The 24,506-nt window shown below is 38.2% G+C and overlaps 1 protein-coding gene across 2 annotated transcripts in view; it reads right to left on the bottom strand.

Moving 5' to 3' along the window:
* The window catches only part of PPME1 (protein phosphatase methylesterase 1), an 83,115-nt gene that overhangs the window by 38,851 nt on the left and 19,758 nt on the right, over window positions 1–24,506 (bottom strand). For both annotated transcript variants that reach the window (XM_003814678.5, XM_063608665.1), the window contains exons 2-3: window positions 11,972–12,065; window positions 11,352–11,444 (exon numbers count right to left, since the gene is read on the bottom strand). In XM_003814678.5, coding sequence (XP_003814726.1) covers window positions 11,352–11,444; window positions 11,972–12,065 — 187 coding nt within the window. The remainder of the gene's footprint in view (window positions 1–11,351; window positions 11,445–11,971; window positions 12,066–24,506) is intronic.

Raw genomic sequence — 24,506 nt, 5'->3', positions numbered from 1 at the left:
TTTATTTTCAGTCTATATGTGTCTTTACAGATAAAGAGTGTTTCTAGTAGGCAACAGGTCAGTGGGTCTTGTTTTTGTATCCATTCAGCCACTCCACGTCTTTTGATTGGCGAGTTTAGTCTATTTACATTCAATGTTATTATTAATAAGGACTTATTCCTGCAACTTTGTTTTCTGGTTGTTTTGTGGTCTTCTCTTCTTTCCTGTCTTTCTTTAGTGCAGGTGATTTTCTCTGGTGGTATGTTTAAATATCTTGCTTTTTATTTTTTGTGTATCTGTTGTTATGTTTTTGGTTTGAGTTTGCTTGCAAATAGTATCATAACCCATTATTGTAAAGTGGTGACAATTTAAAACTGATTTCATAAACAAACTAACAAACAGCATAGAGAAAACCAATAAAAACTCTACATTTTAACTTCAGCACTCCACTTTTTAATTTTTGTTGTCTCTACTTCTTTTCTTTTTTCTAAGACAGGGTCTCAAGTTGCCTAGGCTTGAGTGCAGTGGTGTGATCTCAGCTCACTACAACCACTGCCTCCCAGCTCAAGCAATCCTCCCACATCAGCCTCCCAAGTAGCTGGGTCTACAGGCACACACCACTACACTTGGTCAATTTTTTGTTGTAGAGATGTGGTCTCACCGTGTTGTCCAGGCTGGTCTCAAATTCCTGGGCTCAAGCAATCTGTCCACCTCGGCCTCCCAAAGTGCAGGATTACAGGTGTGAGCCACCATGCCCAACCTATTTATAGCTATTGTTTCTATTTATATATTATTGTACTGTTTATGTCTTGAAAAGTTGTCATAGTTAATATTTTTGATTGGTTCCTCTTTTAGTCTTTCTATTCAAGATATGAGTTGTTTACACACAACAATTACAATGTTATTCTGTGTTTTTCTGTGTACTTATCAATGAGTTTTGTACCTTCAGATGATTTCTTAGTGTTCATTAATGTCCTTTTCTTTCAGATGCAAGAACTACCTTTAGCATTTCTTGTAAGTCTGGTGTTGATGAAATCCTCCAGCTTTTGTGTGTCTGGGAAAGTCTTTATTCTTTTACATGTTTGAAGGATATTTTGACTGGATATACTATTTTAGCATAAAAGTTTTTTTTTTCCTTCAGCATTTTAAATATGTTATGCCACTCTCCCCTGGCCTGTAAGGTTTTCACTGAGAAGTCTGCTTCCAGATATACTGGAGTTCCATTGTATATTATTTGTTTCTTTTCTCTTTCTGCTTTTAGAATTCTTTATCTTTGACCTTTGGGAGTTTGATTATTAAATGCCTTGAGGTAGTCTTATTTGGGTTAAATCTGCTTGGTGTTCTATAACCTTCTTGTATTTGAATACTGATATGTTTCTCTAGGTTTGGGAAGTTCTGTTATTAACTCTTTGAATAAATTTTCTATGCCAATCTCTCTACCTCCTCTTTAAGACCACTAACTCTTAAATTTGCCCTTTTGAGGCTATTTTCTATTGTAGGTGTGCTGCATTGTTTTTGTATTCTTTTTCTTTTGTCTCCTTTGTGTATATTCAAATAACCTGTCTTCAAGCTAATTCTTACTTCTGCCTCATCAAATATGTTAAGAGACTCTGATGCATTCTTTATTATGTCAATTGCATTTTTCAACTCCAGAATTTGTTTTTTTTAATTATTTCAATTGCTTTGTTAAATTTATCTATAGATAAATTTTCTGAATTCCTTCTCTGTTATCTCAAATTTTGTTGAGTTTCCTCAAAACAGCTATTTTGAATTCTGTCTGAAAGGTCACATATCTCTGTCTCTCTGGGATTGGTCACTGGTGCCTTATTTAGTTCATGTGGTGAAGTCATGTTTTCCTAGACAGTCTTGATGTTTGTGAATATTGATCAGTGACTGGGCATTGAAGAGTTAGGTATTTATTGTAGTCTTTGTAGTCTGGGCTTGTTTGTACCCATTCTTCCTGCGAAAGCTTTCCAGGTATTCAAAGAAACTCGGGTATTGTCATCTAAGTTTTTGGTCACTGCAGCCATAGCTGCATTAGGGGGCACCCCAAGCACCTAGCTCTTGCAGACTCACAGAGGTACTATTTTGGTGGTGTTGGATAAGATCCAGAAGAATTCTCTGGATTACCAGACAGAGATTCTTACACTCTTCCTTTATTTTCTCCCAAATAAATGGGGTCTCTCTCTGTGCTGAGCTTCCTGGAGCTGGGGGTGGAGTGACACAAGTACCCCTGTGGCCACCAGCACTAGGACTGTGCTGGGTCAGACCTGAAGCCATCACAACACTGGGACTCAGCCAAGGCCTACAGTAACAACTGCCTGGCTACCTGTGTTCACTCAAGGCCCTAGGGCTCCATAATCAGCAGGTAGCAAAGCCAGCCAGGCTTCTGTCCTTCCCTTCAGGGCAGTGGGTTGCCCCTGGTCCCAGGTGAGTCCAGAGATGCCATCCAGGAGCCAGGGCTTGGAATTGGAAACCTTAGGAATCTACCTGGTGCTCTACTATACTGCAGCTGAGCTGGCATCCAAGTCACAAGACAAAGTCCTTCCTACTCTTCCCTATCCTTTCCACAAGTATAGTCTCTCCCCATGGCTACAACTACCCCAGGCCCATGGCAAGTACTGCCTGGCTACCACCAGTGTTTATTCATGGCCTAAGGGCTCTTCAGTCAGCTTATGGTGAATGCTGTTAGGCCTGGGACTGCCTCTTCAGGGCAGTGGTCCCCTCTGGCCCAGGGTAGGTCCAGAAATGCTGTCCAAGAGCCAAGGCCTGGAATTGGGAACCCCAAGAGTCCACCTGGTGCTCTACCCCACTGGTACCTAACTGCAACATGAAGTCTTTACTCTTCCTTGTCCTTTTCTCAATCAGAAAGAGTCCTTCCTCATAGCCACCACAGCTGGGAATGTGTTGGGTCACACTTGAAGCCAGCACATCTCTGAGTCTTACCTCAGGACCACGGCAAATACTGTCTGAATACTGTTGCTGATTATTCAGGACCCAAGGGCTCTTTAGTCAGCAGGTGATGAATCCTGCCAGGACTGGGTCCTTCCCTTCAGGGAAGCAGGCTCCTTTCTAGCTCAGTATGTGTCATGCTGTCTGGGAATTAGGGCCTGGAATGGGCCTTGGTACTCTGCCTGGTGCCTTATCCTACTATAGCTGAGCTGGTATCCAAGTTGCAAGATAAAGTCCTCTTTACTCTTTCCTCTCCTCTCTTCAAGCAGAAGGAAGGAGTCTCTCCCAGAGCTGCAAGCTGCTCCACCTGAGGTTGGGGGAGAGGTGGCGTAAGCACTCCCCTGGCTGCCCCTGGTGTCTCACAAGGTTATGTGCTGCTCAAGTCCACTGGCTCCAACACCAGCACAGCACCAGGACTTGCCCAAGAATTGCAGTCCTTGTGGCCTAGTCTGCTTTTCAAGTTATTTAGGACCCCAGGACCCTTTAGCTTGGGTGGCAAGGCTTTCCAGAACTCAAATTCAGAACACTGGAATGGGTAATTCGCCTCTGGCTAAGGCTGGTCTAAATCCTCCCTCTGTGGAAACTTACTGAGTCCTGCCCAGTGTTGCTTTCCACTGTGACAGGGCAGCACTGAGTTCCAATGCAAAGTCACACAATCACTGTGCTCTCCCTCCCACAAGCACACAGATTCTCTCTCCGTTCCACGCAACCACTGCCAGCAGATTGGGAAGGGGTGATGTCAGTAATTCAAGACTGTCGTTTCTATCCTCTTCAGTGTCTCTTTAAGTGATATGAAGATAAATCTAGGTACTGTGATCATTCACCTGATTTTTGGTTCTTATGAAGTTTCTTTTTTGTGTGGACATTTGTTCAATTTGGTGTTCCTGTGGGGAGGACGATAAGTGGAGGCTTCTATTTCACCATCTTGCTCTGCCGCCCCTCTCAAAAGTGTTATTCTTTTATTTCACTTTATATTTTGCTAATTAATAGTAAGGTAGTCCCATTTTTATAAATTTATCTATTATCTCTATTTCTTCTTCTGTCAACTAACACTTCTTATCTCTTGCCCATTTTTCTTCTGGATTGTCTTTCTTCTTACCGCTTTGTAGTTTTTTCTTCTTTTTAATGTAACGAAAATATTAACCCTTTGCCTATAGTTTGTTTTGCACATATATGAAATATTTTTTATCTAGCACATAGCTTGTGTTTTAACTTTACGGTATTTTGTCTAGAAGTTTTTGTTTTGGTAAACTCAAATTAATCTTTTATTTATGGCTTTCACTTCTTTTGGCTAAGTTTAAGAAGGCCTGCCTTAAGGTCGTATCTGAATTTTCTTATGATTTGTTATTTAAATTCATTTGTGTTGTTTAATCCATTTGCATTGTTATTTTCATTGTGTATTAAATTCCTTTTTATACATGGGCTTATTTCTTTATTCTTTCTACCAATACCATACTATTAACTGATAGACTTTTAGATTATGTTTTGGTATCTGAAAGACCAGATTGCTCTTTTTTTTGCTCTTTTTCAAAATTATCTTGGTTATTCCTAGGCATTTATTATTCTGTGTGAATTTCAGTTTGTTTAATTAACTCTCATGAAAAAATCCCACTGGGATCTTAGCCAGTTTAGCTAGATTCATACAGGAACATAACTTATTTCCATATTCAGATTTTCCTTTAAATCCTTCTGTGACATTTTATTGTTTTCTTCATAAATGTCTTACATTTAAAAAATAAGGTCTATTCCCAAGTATTTTACATTTTGTTGCTTTTATGAATAGGATTTTTCCTATTACATTTCCAGATCTGCTAAGTGCTAATTTTAGAAAAAACAGATTTTTTAAACATCAACTTTGTAAACTACTGCTTAACTAGTAGTTTGTCAGTTGATTTTGTAGAGAGAGAATATCTTCACATAATAATTGTTCTAGCTATTTTTTTCAAATATTTAAAACTTGTTTTTTTGTATTGTTTGACTAGAAACTCCAGTATAACACTGAAAATTGCACCCTTACTGTCTTAGTCCATTTATGCTGCTATAAAGAAATATCGGAGCCTGAGTAATTTATAAGGAAAAGAAGTTTATTTGGGTCACAGTTCTGCAAGCTGTATAAGAAGTACGGCACCAGCATCTGGTCCTGCTGCTGAGTGCATCAGGCTGCTTCCACTCATGGTGGAAGGCTAAGGGTAGCTGGCAGGTGCAAAGGTCATGTGATAAAAGTGGAAGCAGAAAGGGGGGGGAGATGTCAGATCTTGTTAAATAACTCTTGGAAGTAGGAGAGTAAGAACTCACTCGTTACCATGAGAACGGCACCAAGCCATTCATGAAGGATCCACTCCCATGACCTAAACACTTCCCATTAGGCCTCACCTCCAACATTAGGGATCAAATTTCAACTGAGATTTAGAGTGGCCAAATATCCAAAACACAGCACTTGTCTTATCCCTGAGTTTAAAAGGAATGTGTCAATGTGTCTGTTTTACCACTAAGTATGATATTCATGCAATTTTCTAGTTTCTGTATGAATTTTATAATCTTTAGGAAGTTTTTCATCTATTCCTAGTGGCCAAGAGTTTTCAACATGAAGGGACATTATAGTTTATCAAGTCCTTTTTGGGGCATCAAGTGAGGTAAGAGGTGAATCATACTGATAAGATTTTCTAATGCTGAGACATTCTTGCATTCCTTGAACAAAACCTACCTGGTCACAGTGTATTATTATTTTACCACACTATCAATCTGCTGTTATTTTCCTTAGGATTAGGTGAATGAGCAAGTGAATATTTACGTATGTATGTATAAATGAGATGGGGTCTTGCTCTGTCACCCAGGCTGGAGTGCAGTAGCACGATCTTGGCTCACTACAACCTCGAACTCCTGGGCTCAAGCACTCCTCCCACCTTAGCTCCCCAAGTAACTGAGACTATAGGTATGTGCCACTATGCCCCACTTCTGTATCTATTTTATAAGAGAGACTGGCTTAGTTTTCCTGTATTATCATTGCCTGGTTTTGGTATCAGACTAATAATACCTTCATAAATCAAATAGCTTCAAACAGTATTATCCTAAGTAGTTTTTTACATGGTAGAAAATGTAAATGAACTTCTTCATTTTTGAGAGAAATTAATACTCCATAAGATGTCAAATATTTAGAATTGAGTAATATAAGAATAGCCTTCTAACTAGTCTCCCTGCCTCCACTGTGGTTTCCTGCCCAATCAATCATCTATACTAGTATTTTGATTTTTCTAAAGCTCTTCAATAGCTTCCTATTGCCTGAAACAGTGGTACTCAATTACAATCAGGTAAATGTGTATCAAGATACTTAACTCACCAGAACTTTACAGTGTGAACGTGTGTCAAGCAAAACATGCTTTCCATACTCCCTAATTTTGACATGCCTAAAATATGCTTAATGTGGATGTGCGTGGGGTAAATGTTGTGTTTAAAAATAGCTCCCATGGCCAGACACAGTAGCTCATGCCTGTAAACCCAGCACTTTGAGAGGCTGAGGCAGGAGGATTGCTTGAGGCCAGGTGTTCAAGACCAACCTGGGCAATATAGCGGGATTCCCTCTCTATAAAAAATAAAAATAGCTAGTGTGGCAGTGCGCACCTGTGGTCCCAGCTACTCAGGAGGCTGAAGTGGGAAGATCACTTGAGCCCAGGAGGTCAAGGTTGCAGTGAGCCAGGATTGCATCACTGTACTCCAGCCTGGGTGACAGAGTGAGACCCTGTATCAAAAACAAAAGCAAACAAACAAAAATAGCCCCCTCTACTGTTACCCAGAAGTAAAAGGAAACTAAAGGTACAATTACCTAGCTAGGTATACAAGGCCCTTCTATAATTTTGCTCCAGTGATCTCTCTAGTCACTTCTTTCCCTGCTCTCCACCCTCATCATATATTATACAACTACAACCTCAACTCTATTCAAACTATAGCCAAGCTACTTATAATTTCCAAAACATACTTCACTGTTACACTCTTCAATGCCTTTGTGCTTACCTTTTCTTGGCATGCCTTCCCTACTAATCCAACTTCTATTTGGTCTTAAAAACCATTTCAGATGTCCTCTCTTATGAAACTTTCCTTGTAGTCCCCTCATCTACCACAAGTTAATCATTCCTTCCTCTGCATTACCTTTGTATCTTGCTGCAAACTCATTTAACAACTGAGTGCTTATGAGTCAAGTACTTTACCAAGAACCTTACATCTTTTGTTGAATTTTCACAACCACTCTATTAACTAGGAGGTATTATACCCATCTATCTAAAATTCAGATAAATTAAGCTGCTTTGACATTCAAAACCTAATCTGAGATAAAAATTTCTTAAAATGTTTGCTGTATTTTTTGTATACATGTGCCATTTCCATTTTTCTTACCTTCCCTATTAGATTTAAACATCGTAAGAACAGGAAGATGGAACATATGTTTAATTCTCCACTGTATCCACAGCACCTGTACAATGCCTGGTACACAGCAGGGGTTTAGTAAGTATTTGCTGATTGGCTGATCTTATTAAAGTCTCTTTTTTTTTTTTTTTTTTTTCTTGAGACAGAGTCTCACTCTGTCGCCAGCATGGAGTGCAGTGGCACGATCTCGACTCACTGCAACCTCTGCCCCCCGTGTTCAAGCATTTCTCCTGCCTCAGCTTCCCTAGTAGCTGGGACTACTGGTGTGTGCCACCATGCCCAGCTAATTTTTGTATTTTTAGTAAAGATGGGGTTTCACCATGTTGGCCAGGATTGTCTCGATCTCCTGACCTTGTGATCTGCCCGCTTCGGCCTCCCAAAGTGCTGGGATTACAGGCATGAGCCACCATGCCGAACCCTGAAGTTTAATTTTTTGAATCTTAGTGACTCAGCACAAAGCTTGGGATATAGAATATACTCAGTAAATATTTGCTGAAATCAACTGAATTAACTAGAAGAAGAAATAGGAATCAGCAGACACTCAGGTTCAATTCTTGGCTTCAATCAATACACACTTATCTGGTCCCAGATTCTTCAGAGGTACCAAAGCTGAAAACCATTGGAGGCTGGCAAAATCTAGCCTGCTGCAGCTGCATGTGCTAATGAGATCCGACTGTTCCTCTCATCTCTCTTCTGGCTCAGCCAAACTTCAGTTTCTGCTTCATTCTGGATTCTCCCACAGCAGCTAGGTGGTCTGTTATACCTAGTACTTGCTGATGGGAGAAGGCTACAGAAGCCATATATTATTACCCATTATATATGATAAACTTGACTACTGTAGCAGCAACTACAATCACTAACTTATTGAATATAAACAAGGAATAAAAGGTTCAAAAATTAATTTTCTTGATATTTAAAGACTATCCTTTAAAACAACATAATTTTCTTCTAATAGTTATATCCCTTTGATAGTTCCACAAAAGTGGTTACAGATAAAAGTTTCCCAAGTGCTTTATGGTTGTTTGTTTGTTTTTGTTACTAAAGCCAAGGTATAAATGGTTTCTCTTCATACATAATAGAACTTCTGGTGAATCTGGATTTGGGGGATTTTCCCTCCCAAACCACAAAACATTTAGATGGAAAAGGAGTTCTACTCAGGATCAAGGATTTTATAGAATTATGGACAAGAAGGAACTTGAAAGAATACATTCACAATTAAATCCTTTCAGTGAAATGATGCTTGCTTTTCCTCTGCAGAGGACCTGGGTTGCTTTGTAATAGTCCTAATCTTTAGAATTTCTGCCTATGTGTGTCAAAATAGGTCTCTATAGTTTCTGCCCTGAATCTTTCCTCTTAGGTGGCATAAAAGCAGTCTTCAAAGAAATATGCACACTGGAGTCAGAACAAGTATGAGTTTTCATGCTGTCATTGGCTCTCTAACTTCTCTAAATTTCAGTCCTTATCTGCCTAATCTCATAGTATTACAGAAAAATTAAATGGGATAATCCACTTAAGCACTTAGCATAGTACCTGGCACAGAGTAAATGTTTAAAAGATGTGGCTGGTTTTTTTCTTATTGAAGGGCAGGCTTGGTGGCTCACGCCTGTAATTCTCAGCACTTTGCAAGGCTGAGGGAGGAAGACTACTTGAGGCCAGGAGTTTGACACCACCCTGGGGAACACAGTGAGACCCTGTCTCTACAAAAAAATTAAAAATTAGCTGGGAGTGGTGGTGCACACCTGTAGTCCTAGCTACTTGGGAGGCTGAGGTGGGAGGATCACTTGAGCCCAGGAGTTGAGGTTGTAGTGAGCTATGATTGTGCCACTGTACACTATCCTGGGTGATAGACTGAGATCCTGTCTTAAAAATACATAAATAAAATACAACTGAAAACAAATATTATATCTCCCAAGTCTTTCTTTTCTTCAGGCAAACCCCTTTCAGTTCCTTTAATTGTTCCTTAAATGCTATTGTTTAAAGTATTCTAATCTTGATTGCTCTTCTCTAGACAAGTTTCAGTTTGCCAAACTTGTCAGATCCAGAAGTGAATATGACCTTTTTCCTTGAAAATAGTTTCCAGTAAAAGAAAAAAACAGTCTTTAAATTATGAAAGTAATAAACATTTAACTGAAAACCTAGAAAATAGAAAGATGGAAGAAAATTACTCATAAGCCTAGGAGTTCATGTCCAGCCTGGGCAACATAGCAAGATTCCATCTCTTAAAAAATAAATACATACATAAAATTCTTCAAGCATACAATATGTGCTAGGCATAATAAGCCATGGAATTTGCCTCCAAAAAACTTTGCAATCTATTTGCGAAGTAAATGACTAAAGCTACGATTTGAAATGTGGCTAGCCCAAATGGAGATGTGCTGTAAGTATAAAATTTTTAAATTTACAGTATAAAAATAGATGTAAATATCTCAATAATAATTTTTATATTGATTAGGTAATCAATATAATTACTTCAACATGTTGAAGTGATATTGTGGATACAATAGTTAAATACATATACATTAAAATTAATTTATTGTTTCTTTTTATCTATTTAAAGTGTCTACTAAGAAATTTAAAATGACATATGTGGTTTGCACTCTATTTCTATTGGACAGTACTGGTCCAGAGACATGACAGAGCCTGGTACTTATGGACAAGTCACACAATTTATCCTAGAGTAAGAGAAAAAAGTAGCAAACAAGACAAGGGCCAAATCATTTAATAGTGGTTGAATATGTGCCTATGTTTAAAGAACTGTTTCAAGCCATTTGGGAAACAAAAAAGTGTAACACATTATCCCTATTTTCAAGGAATTCATGATCTAAAAGAAGAGACAAGATGAGATTTAAACTTAACCCCAATAATCCCCGCTGCCAGGAACAGAGTGCTATGTTCAGGGACTTCCTCAACTCCACAGCCATCTGGCTCCAGGTACCTAGTGCTGCATTCCCACTTGCTCTCATTTTCTGTCCTTCAGGCTCTCTAGTGGTAAATAGAGGATGCATATCTGCTTGACACACACACGAGATGACAACTTCATTTTAAACACAGATGTTGCTAGTATCTTCCTTAGCAGTATCTCTCCTTGCACATGGGCTGTCCCACCCCAGAGTCAAAGGTATTAGGAAGATCTATAATTGACAGCATTCACACAGACACATATCTTCTACTCTAGACCACAGTATCATTAGCCAAATATTATTTACTTCCTTGTAGCTAACAAGCACCATTAAAATATAAAGAATCATTTCAAAAAGGAAGAAACATTTTCCAAGTTCTTATGAGATATCTCCATGTGCAAAGTATTACATAGGCTCTATATGGGAGACAAAGTGATAGACATTATCTAAAGCACCTAAATAAAATGTCTGGTTCTCTACACAAAATGAAGAGTTAGGCTAGTCAAAGAAGTAAACAATAATTGCACTATGGAAGTTTACACAAATTGGGTTATTCTTGTCATATCCCATTAAAACAGAGTTGAGAGGCCAGGGAGAAAAAGCACTCAGGGCACATAACATTGCTGCAAGAATGTAAGTAATTCTCTGCAAGCCTGGCTGCTGAAACTCCCTGCTAAAATATGAAACCAGTTTTATCTAATAGCTACTGAAACAAGCTGCTGTGACTCTAAGACTAGTTTTACTCACCGCAGTTACTTATCAATCAGAACTTGCCAGCTTCCAAACCCCTTTTTTAACATTTTTAAATTTTTCTTTCACATTTTCCATCACTCCCTATTATCTTTTCTTTTTCTCCCCAAACCTTTACTAGTGCCAATTAACTTTCTCAAAGAACAATACATAACATTTCTCCTTTTTATAAAACCTCCAACCTTCTCTTTGTTCTTCAGACATACTGAAGAACATACCACCCAGTCTGTGTGTATGCCTGGAATAGCAATTCCTGCTTCCCAAATAGAATGTGTTAACTTCCAAGATTTGTCCCTATACTTTCATTAGTTCAAAAGTGCTAACATTAACTTGTACTATCAACAACCTACTTACCGTGAACACAGCCCAAGAAAGGGCAGAATGACCTCCTCCATGCAGAAGGAGCAGGACTGGACCCTCTGAACCACTCTTGTAGACTCGAAAAGTGTATGAATAGTTAAAGATAAAACATCTATGTTTTTGCTCACTAAAGTTTTTCATTATTTAATCATAGTAATACCGCTAGAAACTTACATGCAAAACTGCAGACTGCCAAATGTAAGAGATATAAGCAGACTTTTCTGAGACACTAACCCTCTGTTTGAAGCATGAAGCCTGTGTGACCATTTTGTTCAATGAAAAAAAAAAAAAATTCCCTTTGCCCTCATGAGGACATAACCCCTGGATTCTAGAAATGAAACTAGTTCAACTCACTTGACTCATGAAACCTTCCCCTGGGCCCCTAAGACAGTATATCAGTTTCAAGAATTTAATTCTTAATCCCTTCTCCATGCATTAGAGAATTACAGCCAAGAAAGATATTGGCATGGACTTCCAGGCAATATTCCATAAAGAACAAGTGAGGAATAAGGTGAAATAAGTAGCAGGAATAAAGAACATTTTAGAAGCTACACAAGTCTTTTAACTTAGACATCATAAGCTCACTAAAGAATAAGCCATTTTGCAAAGGATATATCCTTGCCAGTTTCATTCTCTACTTCTACATCTTCCATGGACTCAAAATACTGACTCCAAGGAACAGGGGAAAAGTCCCGCTTTCTTCCAGGGCTGAGGAAAAAAAAGAGAGAGACATTTCAGAAAAATTATGCATAAAGAGATAAAATCTTGGTCAATAAACGCTAAATGTAAGTCAGTAATGAAAACAGCAAAGGTATTTTCTCTTAAAGATATAAAGAGTTCATCACAAAGTATCATATTAAAAATGTATTTAATGTATTGTATTACATAATAATGTAAATGCATTTAAATAAGTATTTTAAAATGTATTTAAATCCAAACATAGACTTAAGAGTAAAAATTTTAGGATTTTTCAAAATTCATTAGTATATTTTAATCACAAATAAATTATGTGTTCATATACACACAAAACCTGCTAGTTTTTCACCTTGCTCTTGGCTGTAGGCTCATTTCCATCCTCCCAACTGACTTTAATATCATTCCTACCTCAGTCAACAGTCAATAGTCTTGGTCACTATCACTCCTTTACACATTTAATTCTCCATACTCTTTCATGCTTCCTTGTCATTCCCAAACAATCAATATACAACCTCCATGGAAGGCAAACTGGCAATATCAATACCTTCAACTTACAGGAATTTATCTGAAGAATTGCTCACACAGAAGTGAAATGACTTAAGTATTCAATGAAACATCGTTTGTAATAGAGAAAAGTTGGAAAAAATCTAATATCCATCAATAGGGGACCGATGAAAATAAATTGTAGTATATAGAAAAATACTAGTTAACTGTAAAAATGAACAAATATATTAATAAAAATCTTTATATATGAATATATAATTCCAAGATTCATATATATAACTCCAAGATGAACACGATATGCATGCTATCACTTGGGTAAAACTGTGAAATATATGTAAGTGTTTATGTATGTTTTCAACATCTCTGGAAGGATACTGATACAACATTTATGGTATCTTGGAAAGGAAAGTATGATTGGGAAATGAGAGGAAAAATTTTCAATCTCTGTTCCTTACTATCTTTTGATTTTTGATCATGTATTATTAAAAAATATAAAATTATTCTAAAACAAAATAAATCAGTAAGTGTCTATTCACAATTTACATCTTCAACCTTGGATGGAATACAAGAAAGAAATTCCAAGCTGTCCCAATTTCCAACCTATTCTTCTTCCTAGTAATGGAGGAAATTCAGAATTCTATCAGCAGCAAAACATTACCTCTTGCCAGACATCTTCCTGTATATGCTATGGAGAATATCTACAAAGTATGATACAAAGCTCTTTCTAAAAACTTAATATAAAAGCACTCCTAGTTGACTATAATACTGGAAAAATTACAACACAGTGGCTGGGTAGTAAGGGATATATTCTTTCAAAAGTGAAACATTTATTGAATGTCTACTCTGTTCTAGGCATTGAACCAGCTCAGTATTTCTGAATCTAACAATGAAATCACCTGGAGAACTTTATACTCATGCTTGGGTCTCACCTCTAGAAACATATTTAAGTGGTCTGTGTTATGGCCTGAGCCCTGAGGATTTTTAAAGTTCCCCATGTTGAGAGAGGCACTATAAATATAAAGATAGAGTACATGATTTGGAATGACAGAGGAGTTCAAATTCCTTATAGGTCCTACCATTTCTCTACCAGTTCCTGACACATTATGAACTTGGTCAAATTATTCTGCCTTGGATTGCAGAGACTGAATAAAATTACCTTTAAAGAATCTAATACATCTAGCATTTGATAATTGCTCAGTAGATGGATAATCCTATCTTCTGAAATAAAAGTGACATTGTGAAGTAAACAGCAACTTCAGCCTCGACCTGCTTTTTTCACTTTTCTGGTTGCACTTGAAATCCTATGGGAAAACTAAAAGCAGAACTTAGAATTCTACTTACTCACAAGTTACTCACAAATCTACCTATCCTACACTAATTTGATTATAACGATAACATGGCATGCCAAACATGTTATAATGGATTCTAACGATCCATGGATGAATTTTGATATCTGGACCTAGGATATCATCATAGTAATAGTACATAATATTCACTATGCACAAACGAGTCACTGTGCCAAATACTTCACAGACATGATTCCATTTAACCCTCACAAAACTTTTTATGCCCATTTAACAGATGAAAAAACAGATTTAGACATAAAAGTAACTTGCCAAGGCCACACAACTACTAAATGGTAGTGACAAAATTCAAATCCAGTTCTGCCACTCTCCAAAGCCTCTGCTCTTTACCCCAATGCTGTATCACTTCTTTCATCCTTTTATCTTCTCATGCTGTCATTTATGCTTCTGAAAAGTAATAAGGCTTAAGTGCACATTATTAGAGGTTTTCTTTTTGTAGTCTAAATATAGCTGATTCTGCCAATGCCAAAGAACCTCTACAAGTTAGCCAGGTACCAGTTAAAGAAAACTTACTTCCTATAAATAGAAATTACTCACAGGAGAACACCCTCCACTTCTAATTTCCTTCATTTAAAAAAAACAAAAAACAAAAAAGGCCTGTAGCCGGGCGCGGTGGCTCACGCCTGTAATCCCAGCACTTTGGGAGGCCGAGGCAGGCAGATCACGAGGTCAGGAGATCGAGACCATCCTGGCTAACACGGTGAAACCCCATCTCTACTAAAAATACAAAAAATTAGCCGGGTGTGGTGGCAGGCGCCTGTAATCCCAGCTACTCAGGATGCTGAGGCAAGAGAATGGCATGAACCCGGGAGGCGGAGCTTGCAGTGAGCCGAGATAGCGCCACTGTACTCCAGCTTGGGCTACAGAGCGAGACTCCATCTCAAAAAAAAAAGAAAAAAGAAAAAAAAGGCCTGTAGTTCCTGCCACTCGGGAGAGACTGAGGTGGGAAGATAAATTGAGCCCAGGAGTTCTAATCCAGCCTGGGCAACAAGTGAGGTCTCATCTCTTAAAAAATAATAATAAAAATAAACAAAAAAACAGGTTCCAGGGACTACCCAACTTATTTCCACCAAATAAGTAATTCCCATTTATTTAAGGAATCAATAATTCTCCATCTCCAAAGGTTGCTCCTACTCCCACAGAGATTTTCTAGCACACCCCTAACACCTTCTTTTAAACACATAATTGGGCCAGGCACGGTGGCTCACGCCTATAATCCCAGCACTTTGGGAGACCGAGGTGGGCAGATCAGCTGAGGTCAGGAGTTCGAGACCAGCCTGCCCAACACTGCAAAACCCTGTCTCTACTAAAAATACAAAAATTAGCCAGGCATGGTGGCACGCGCCTGTAGTTCCAGCTACTCGGGAAGGCTGAAGCAGGAGAATCGCTTGAACCCAGAAGGCGGAGGTTGCAGTGAGTCAAAATTGTGCCACTGCACTCCAGCCTGGGTGACAGAGCGAGACTTCGTCTACACACACACACACACACACACACACGCACGCACACACACACACACAAAACACATGACTGTTTATAAACTAGAAGACTTCAATTAATTTTGTAACTAGTATTAGACATTACATAGGTGGCAAGAATCTTACATTATTTTTGTATTTTAGTCAGAACAGAATATTGTGAATTTTAGGGATATAGTTTAGATTGATTTTTAAAAATAGCTTTAGATTCTTATTTTATGCCTAGATACTTTATAGTCATTATAGTTTGTGTAGGCCTTTTTTAATTATAATTTTTAGATTAATTACTAACTTCCCCCCCTCAAGGGGTCGTAATGAAAGAATTTTAAAGTAGTGAAAGAACTTTCAAAAGCATAACAAGTTTAAGTTACTGATATGGTTTGGCTATGTCCTTACCCAAATCTCATCTTGAATTGTAGCTCCCATAATTCCATGTGTTGTGGGGGGACCTGGTTGGAGATAATTGAATCATGGGGGCAGTTTCCCCTATAGTGTTCTCATGGTAGTGAATGAGTCTCAGGAGATCTGATGGCTTTATAAGGGGAAACCCCTTTCACTTGGGTCTCAATTCTCTCTTGTCTGCCACCATGTAAGACATGCCTATTTCCTTCCACCATGATTGTGATGCCTCCCCAGCCATGTGGAACTGTGAATCCATTAAACCTCTTTTTCTTTATAAATTACCCAGTCTTGGATATGTCTTTATCAGTAGCGTAAAACAGACTAATATAGTTACATTTTAAAAGGAAGAATTTATTGTTGGTTGTGGTGGTGCACCCCTGTAGTCCCAGCTACTTGAGAGACTGAGACAGGATGATCACTTGAGCCCTGGAGTTCAAGGCTGTAGTGCACTATTATCACACTCGTGAATAGCCACTGTACTCTAACCTGGACAAAACCGTGAGACCCTGTCTCTCTCAAAAAAAAAGGATTAATTCATTCAAAAAATATTTACTAAGAACCTATTACGTGTATAAGGCTGGAACTGACATAGGATAATGGGGGATGCTGGGACAATTATAAAACTAGAGAGACAATGCATCTGCTGTCAAGAAGTTAGTATTAAGTACATAAATATCTAACAAAATGTACAAAGAGTTAAATACCCTAAGAAGTACAGCTAAAGTGCAGTGAATGTTCAAAGGAGGAAAGAAAGATTACTTCCAGCTTGGAGAAGAAAGACAGGCTTAAAAAAAACACACACAGACACACTTAAGCTAGGCATTGAAGGACAGAAAGAATTTGCGCTGATAGAAATAGGGATGGATAGAGGGATAAGACATTTCAGGCAGATAAGGACCCAGCCTGCTGCCTGTCATAGGGAACACTGAAAACAAACAAGAACAAAATAGCTACCTGGAATGAGGTGGGAATAGTACAGTATTTTTGAAAAGCTAAAAGAAGATGACACAATTAGATAGTGGAGAAAGAATGTTAGCTTAATAAAATGGGGAATATATGTTCTTTTTCCGGTTATTTGTATGTGTGTGATTTTTTGGAGGGGCCCAACAGTCATGGATGATATCCTAGAAAATGAAGAGCCAGTCTATGGCCGTAACACCCTGAATGCACCCGATCTCATCTGATCTCGGAAGCTAAGCAGGGTCAGGCCTGGTTAGTACTTGGATGGGAGAAAATGAAGAGCCAGGCTGGACGTGGTGGCTGATGCCTGCAATCCCAGCACTTTGGAGATCAAGGGGGGAGGATTGCTTGAGCTCAGGAGACCGAGGCCAGCCTGGGCAACACAACAAGACCTCGTCTCTACTAAAAACAAAAAAAATTAGGTAGGCATGGTGGCGTGCACCTGTGGTTCTAGCTACTCAGGAGGCTGAGGCAGGAGGATCATTTGAGACCAGGAGATCAAGGATGCAGTGAGTTGTGATCACACCACTGCATTCCAGCCTGGGGGACAAGGCGAAACCCTGTCTCCAAAAATCAAACAAACAAGAAAAGAAAATGAGTTGATAAAATGTAAAGATAAAAGTATTTCAGAAAGATCAATCTGGTTACAGGCACAAGATGGACTTGATTCTGGGAAAAAATATGTTGCAATAACCTGGCTAGAAAAGGACGGGATCAGTTAATAGGGTTGACAAAGAAAAAAGAGAAAAAAATGGGAGACTTAACTGGCAATGGAATTAAAAGCAAGAAAACATAGAATGACCTTTCAAAGGCAATGAACAAATCTTGGGAATGTTCAAGATATGAAAGATGATTGACAGCAGAATCAAAGTCAATTTTAAAGTTTTGAACAGAGAAATGAATAATTAAGTCCTACAGTTTATAAATAAAAATCTACTCTGGTAGGTAACTGTATAATTTTTTTACGTTAGAATACAATTTATTTCAAACCTAACAAAATAAATAAATAATTTCCTCCCCCCTCCTATTGCCAAAGGAAGAAGTTTGGTAGAGAGGAGACAAAGTGGTGCTATGAAAGACACAAAGAAAATATGGTATCTGCCTGAGTCACATGAATCAAATGTGTTTATGGATCTTTTGCTATTATCACAGACCATGTTCAGAATTTGATGAAAGCTATGAACCCTCAATCCAGAGGGTTCATGCATGCACATATATTTTGCTATAATTCCACTGGTTTCAAGAAACCTATCTACGAATCCCAAATTAAGAACCCTTTGCCTATAATTTGACCTTAACAACCTATTTCCAGCAGAAAGAGAAAAAGAATGAGGAGATACTACATTCTTATTAGTTCCTGAACCTGAATTCATTTTCCATTTGCTACCAACTAAAGGCTTATTTTCACAACCCAGTTCTGCCTTTATTAAACTATGGGACTTTGGGCAGTCACTTCAGTTCTGTAAGCCTGAGTTTCTTCATGTTAGGGGATTATAGTACCAATTTTATAGGCGTTATTATGAGGATCAAAGATGCCCTTTCATTTCTTGGTTACTCTCAAATTAGTCAGTTCTATTTATCATAAAACTAATCATTTTCTAAAATTATCTTATTCCCATATTTGTTATTATCCTCCAGTCACCCCAATTAATTCACCACTAATGTGAGATCCATTAGAGCAAGAAGGTTCTCCATTAGTTCACTGATGTATTCCCAGCCCAGAGCCTGATACACATCAATGACTAATATCTGTTGACAGTCTGAAGTGAATTAATGTGCATAAAGCACTTAGCTGGGTTTCTCAATAAATATTTATTACTATTATTAAATAGCTTTGAGGCCAATAATCCTTACTTAATCCTTATAAACTTTCTAGTAAAAGCAAATGGGATACTACACCAATCAAGACTGTGGTACAGGTATAAGAACAGACATAGAGATCACCTAAATACAATCAAAAGTCCAGAAATAAACTAGTATTTATAGTCAATTTGTCAGAGGCATTTGAACCAGGCGACTCCATTTTGACTGAGGGCTAGGAAAATCAGGCTGGGACTTGCTGGGCTGCATTCTCAGAAAGTTAGGCATTCCTAGCCTCTAGGTGTTTATGGTTAAGGGAACAAATTAATAATGTTTACTAAACAGACCCACACTTGGGAGCTTCCAGCTATCCTGATATCTGGAGAACAAAGGCATTCCTAATTTTGCTTTAAAGTTTATAATATCCAATCTTGCAAAAATAGTTAATTAAGAAATTAATCCTTTAACACAAACCCTTGTAGCAGAACACATCTCCCCATATATACAAGCATTATACCTAGAGTGGATATGTTCCTCCTCTTACTTTCGGGAACGTCCTACTCTGTCTATGGAGTAGCTGTTCTTTCACCACTTTACTTTCTTAGTAAACTTGCTTTTACTTTGCACTGTGGACTCGCCCTGAATTCTTTCTTAAGTGAGATCCAAGAACCCTCTCTTCAGGTCTGGATTGGGACCCCTTTCCTGTAACAAACTGATTTTCAACAAAGGGGCCAAGATAAATTCACTGGGGTATATGATATTGGGACAACTGGATATCCACATGCAAAAGTACAAATCCAGACCCCTTCCTCACACCATATACATAATTAACTCAAAGTGTATCATAAACCTAAATATAAGAGCTAAAACTATAAAACTCTGAGAAGTAAAAAACGAGTAAAACTCTGTGATCTTAGGTTAGGCAACAATTTCTTAGATACAACACCCAAAGCAGAAGTGATAAAAAAGACACAGGACTTGAACTTCATTAAAATAAAATCCTTTTCATTAAACTATATGCCATTTTCATACTATGGCTACATACAGAGAGAAATAAGCATAGTTTCATGGATAAGAACATGGGCTCTGAAGTCAGATTCTTTTAGTCTAAATTTCATTTCCAATAATTACAAGCTATGTGACTGTTGGCAAATTAATCTGCCTCAATTTCTTCAACTGTAAGCTTTGCAAAGTGATTATTAGTAAGTGCTTCCTGTTGGTCATTATAGAAACACTGTTTATAGTTGAGCCACATGGTATACCAATTGTACTTCTTGTACAACTTTTTGCTTTTTTCCAGAATAATTGTCTTTTTAATTTTGTTTGCTTAGTTTTCTATTAAAGTGTCACTAACTGTTTCCCAAAACCTTTTGATAGGCAAAAGACATTAATATGCTTTTCCCTAAGGAGGAAACACAAACAGCCCATAAAGATATGAAAAGGTTTCCAATTTAAGATACATAAAATTTAAATTACAGTGAAGTATCATATTTCACATCCATCATGTTGACAAAATATAGGAAGCCAGACATTAACAGGTATTAACAAGGAAACAGGGAAGACTATTTGGAAAACTGTAAGGCATCACCTAATAAAATTAGACAGGTGTCCTTCAACCTGGTAATTTTACTTTACAGAGAACCTCCTGCACATAGGCATCAAAACACACATATAAGAATGTTTGTAGACACATGTCTATAAAAGCAAAGAATAAGAAGCAAGCTAAATATGCATCACCAATAGAATATACAAACTGTGATGTATCTGGGTAATAGAATATAGCATAGCAGTGAAAATAAATTTAAAAGTTACATGAATCTGAAAAATACTTAGAGAAAGAAATAAGCACAGAAGACTGAATCCTGTATAATTCCATTAATAATAGTGTTCAAAAACAGGCAAAGCTAAATAATGTATTTTTAATGTATACATGCACTAGTGGTAAAACAATAAAGAAAAGCCAGGCACTGATTATCATGCAATTCAATACCAGTGTGGGAAACAGAGATGCTCTCGAGGAGAGACAAACAGGTTTCTAAGGTGCTGATAATGTTTTATTTCTTAAGCTAGGTGACGGACACATGAGAATTTATTATTCTTTGAACTGTACATATATACTTTACTTTTCTGTATGAGTATTTCACAATTTTAAACAAATAAAGCCTTTGAATTCTGTAAAACTTCTCTTAATATTTGGTCATTCACATTAAATAATCTACCAGGTCTATTTTTCACTCAAATTTCCATTTCTGGCATCCTCCATTCATCTGCTCCAAATGGGACTGCCTGCTGTCTGATATAATGAACTGCTAACATTTTACTATCATCTCAGGAATTCTTCTTGCCTTTCACCTGTGTTGAATCCCTTATCCCATATCCCATATTTTTCTTGTTGTAGTCTCTTATTTTGATGAAACACATCCTCCATCAGCTTCATGAGAAAGGGACATTAATTTTGAAACTTTGCATGTTAGAAAATAGCGTTCCCCATTTTCACACAATGACTGACAGTCTGCCTGAGTATAGACATCTTATATTAGGGACTGCTTCTGTCTATGGTAATTAATAGATCCAACTTGAGAAATATTGGCTAAAATTATATGTAAGTATTTGTGTGAAAAATATTATATAAATAGATGTTATATTTATACAATCATAGTGTATAATTATTAAATAATTATATATAATGATCTTATATATTGTAAATTATATAGTCATTCGTTCTTCTTAAACACATAGATGAGCTGGCAAGAAAGTAAGGAACAGGGAAGACCCAGGTCAAAAGTTAAGTACGGTGGGAATCCAGAGAGGCACTTAGACCATTAAATCTGGCTTTTACCTTGATGGCATTTGCCAACTGTCTGAACTTGAAGTTTTGCGATTTCCTGGGGCACACAGAACAGGACACAAAGCCCGAGGTGGGAAGTCTTGCTGCGGAGCCCAGTAGGAAACCTTCCTCCATCAAGCTGGGATCCCAAAGAATCATAAGCTCAGTGAAAGGCTGAAACAGAATTAACTTTCTGCTTCTTACCACAATCTCAGGATTAAATTAAAAAATGAAAAATAAAATAAAAAAAGGCCTGTCTTAAAACTTAGCATTGAGAAGGGAGAAGCAAGAAAAAACAAAGACAGCTCTCAAACTGATATGGAGCTAAATACATATCATTTACATATCCCAAGAAGTTTCAAGATGAGAATGTAAAGTGGATCCAACTGGTAGTGCCCTCAGGACCCCCAAGAGAAACAAAGGCAAATCCTCTTTGAAGAATCAATCTTCATTCTAGGACTAAGAACTTTAACAAAGTTCCAAGGCAAATGACCATCTCACAATCAAAAAGCATAAAATACGTGAGGAAACAGACCTGTAAAGAGTTCACATAAAGAAATTATCAAATACAATATAAAATAACTGCTTAACACATTTAAATGAACAGAAACTTGAAACAAGCTCCTAGAATGAAAAGAATTAAAATTAAAAAACAAATAGTCAAGTTTAACATATTAGACACAGCTAAGGAGAAGCGTAAACTAGTAGTGAATTTGTTCAGATACATCTAGATACATTTAGAATCCAAAATACAAATAGAAGATGGAAAATACAAAAGTTAAGAAATATGAAGGGAAGAGCAAATAAGTCTTAAATATGTCAAACTGAAGTTCTGAAAGGAAATAAAGAGAGTGAAATAAAAGTAGTATTTGAAGAGGCCGTATAGGTTGAGTATCCCTCATCCAAAATGCTTGGGACCAGAAGTGTTTCAAATTTCAGTTTATTGTTTCCTTTTTAATTTTGGATTATCTGCATATACACAATGAGATATCCTGGAGATGGGACCTAAGTCTAAACACACAATTCATTTATGTTTAATATAGACCTTATACACATGGCCTGGAGGTAATTTTAAACAATGTTTTTAATAATTTTGTGCACAAAACAAAGTTTGTGTAAACTGAACCATCAGAAAGCAATGGTGTCACTATCTTAGCCACTCATGTGGAAAATCTATGGTTGTTTGGCATCACCATCATTCCTGATTGAACTTACATGTTACTAATAATCATTTTTCTTACACTTATTCACACATAAGTACTTAACAGTAAAAGATACAACATACCATTAATACAGTGAAAAAACATAATGTACTCAGGGTAACCAACCAGCACAGTAACATCACAGAACACCTCTACCAGTTATTAAATAAAAGCAACAACCAACAATGGCAGGCTTTCAGTCTCCCACCTACAATGTTGTGTTTGATTAAAAAGTTACTGAACACGGTATTTTATTTTTTTAGGTGAGAAGAAACATCAGAAGCAGCTGAGGGATGTGTTAAGTCTGTTCTTGCTGTAACATAACACCTGAGACTGGGTAATTTATAAAAAGGTTTAACGGGCTAATGGTTCTGCATGGTACCAGCATCTGTTCCTGGTAAGGGCCACAGGAAGCTTATAATCATGGTGGAAGGTGAAGTGGGAGCATCTGTGTCACAAGGTGAGAGCAGAAGCAAGAGAAGGGGGAGGTGCCACACTCTTTTTAAACAACCAGATCTGGAGAGAACTCAGGGCAAGAACTCACTCGTTACCAAGGTGATGGCAATAAACCATTCATGAGGGATCTGCATCCATGATCCAACACCTCCCACTAGGCCCCACCTCCAGCATTGGGGATTACATTTCAACACGAGATTTGGAGGGTGCAAACATCCAAACCATATCATTCTGCCCCTGGCCCCTCAATTTCATCTCCTTCTCACATTGCAAAATACCATCACCCCTTCTCAATAGTTCCCCCAAAGTCTTAACTTGTTTCAGCATCAAGTCCAAAGTCCTAAGTCTCATCTAAGACTCATCTCCTTCCACCTATAAGGTGGAAGCAGCCTGAGATGTACTTATGAGCCTGTAAAACCAAAACAAATTATTTACTTCCAAGATACAATGGTGGTACATGCATTGGGTAAACATTCCCATTCCAAAATGGAGAAACTGGCTAAAAGAAAGGTGCTACAAGCCCTATGAAAGTCTGAAACCCAGCAGGGTAGTCATTAAATCTTAAAGCTCCAAAAATAATCTCTTTTGACTCCATGTCCCACATCCAGGGCACACTGGTGCGAGGGGTGGGCTCCCAAGGCCTTGGGCAGCTCTACCTATTGCTTGTAGGGTATAGCCCTGCCAGCTTTTCTCAGAGGTTAGAGCTGAGTGCCTGCAGCTTTTCCATGCTCAGGATGCAAGCTGCCGGTGGCTCTACCATTCTAAGGTCTGAAGTGTGGCAGCCCCTTTCCCACAATTCCACTAGGCGACGCTCCAGTGGGGTCTTTGACGGGGGCTCCAATCCCCCATTTCCCCTCAGCATTGCCCTAGCAAAGTTTCTCTGCAGGGGCTCTGCCCTTGCAGCAGGCTTCTACCTGGGCACCCTGGCTTTCTCATATATGCTCTGAAATCTAGGCAGAAGCTGCCTAGCCTTCTTCACTCTCGCATTCTATGTGCATGCAGGCTTACCAACCACATGGAAGTGGTCAAGGCTTACAGTGCTTGTGCCCTCTAGAGCAGCGGCCCAAGCTGTGCCTGGGGCATTTTGAGCCCTGGCTGGAGCATGAGTAGCCAGGATACAAGGTGCAGAGTCCTGAGGCTGAGCAGGGCAGCAGTGCCCTGGCCTTGGGCCCTGAAACCATTCTTTCCTCCTAGGTCTCTGGACCTGTGATGAGAGGGACCTTCCCAAAGACATCTGAAACAACTTTGAAACCTTGCCCCCATTGTCTTAGATATTAACAACTGGTTCCCTTTTAGTCATGCAAATCTCTCTAGTAAGTGGTTACTCCAAAGCCCTCCTGGATTCCTCTTCCACCAGAGGGCCAGGCTGCAAGTTTTCCAAACATTTACAGTCTGCTCCCATTTTAAAATAAGTACCAACTTTGTTTTTTCTTCAGACAGGGTTTCACTCTGTTGTCCAGGCT

This window comes from Pan paniscus, chromosome 9 (genome assembly GCF_029289425.2).
Source record: "Pan paniscus chromosome 9, NHGRI_mPanPan1-v2.0_pri, whole genome shotgun sequence".
In the NCBI taxonomy this organism is placed as follows: domain Eukaryota; kingdom Metazoa; phylum Chordata; class Mammalia; order Primates; family Hominidae; genus Pan; species Pan paniscus.
Note: the sequence above shows the minus strand (reverse complement) of the source record. Positions and strands in the feature narration are given on the sequence as shown.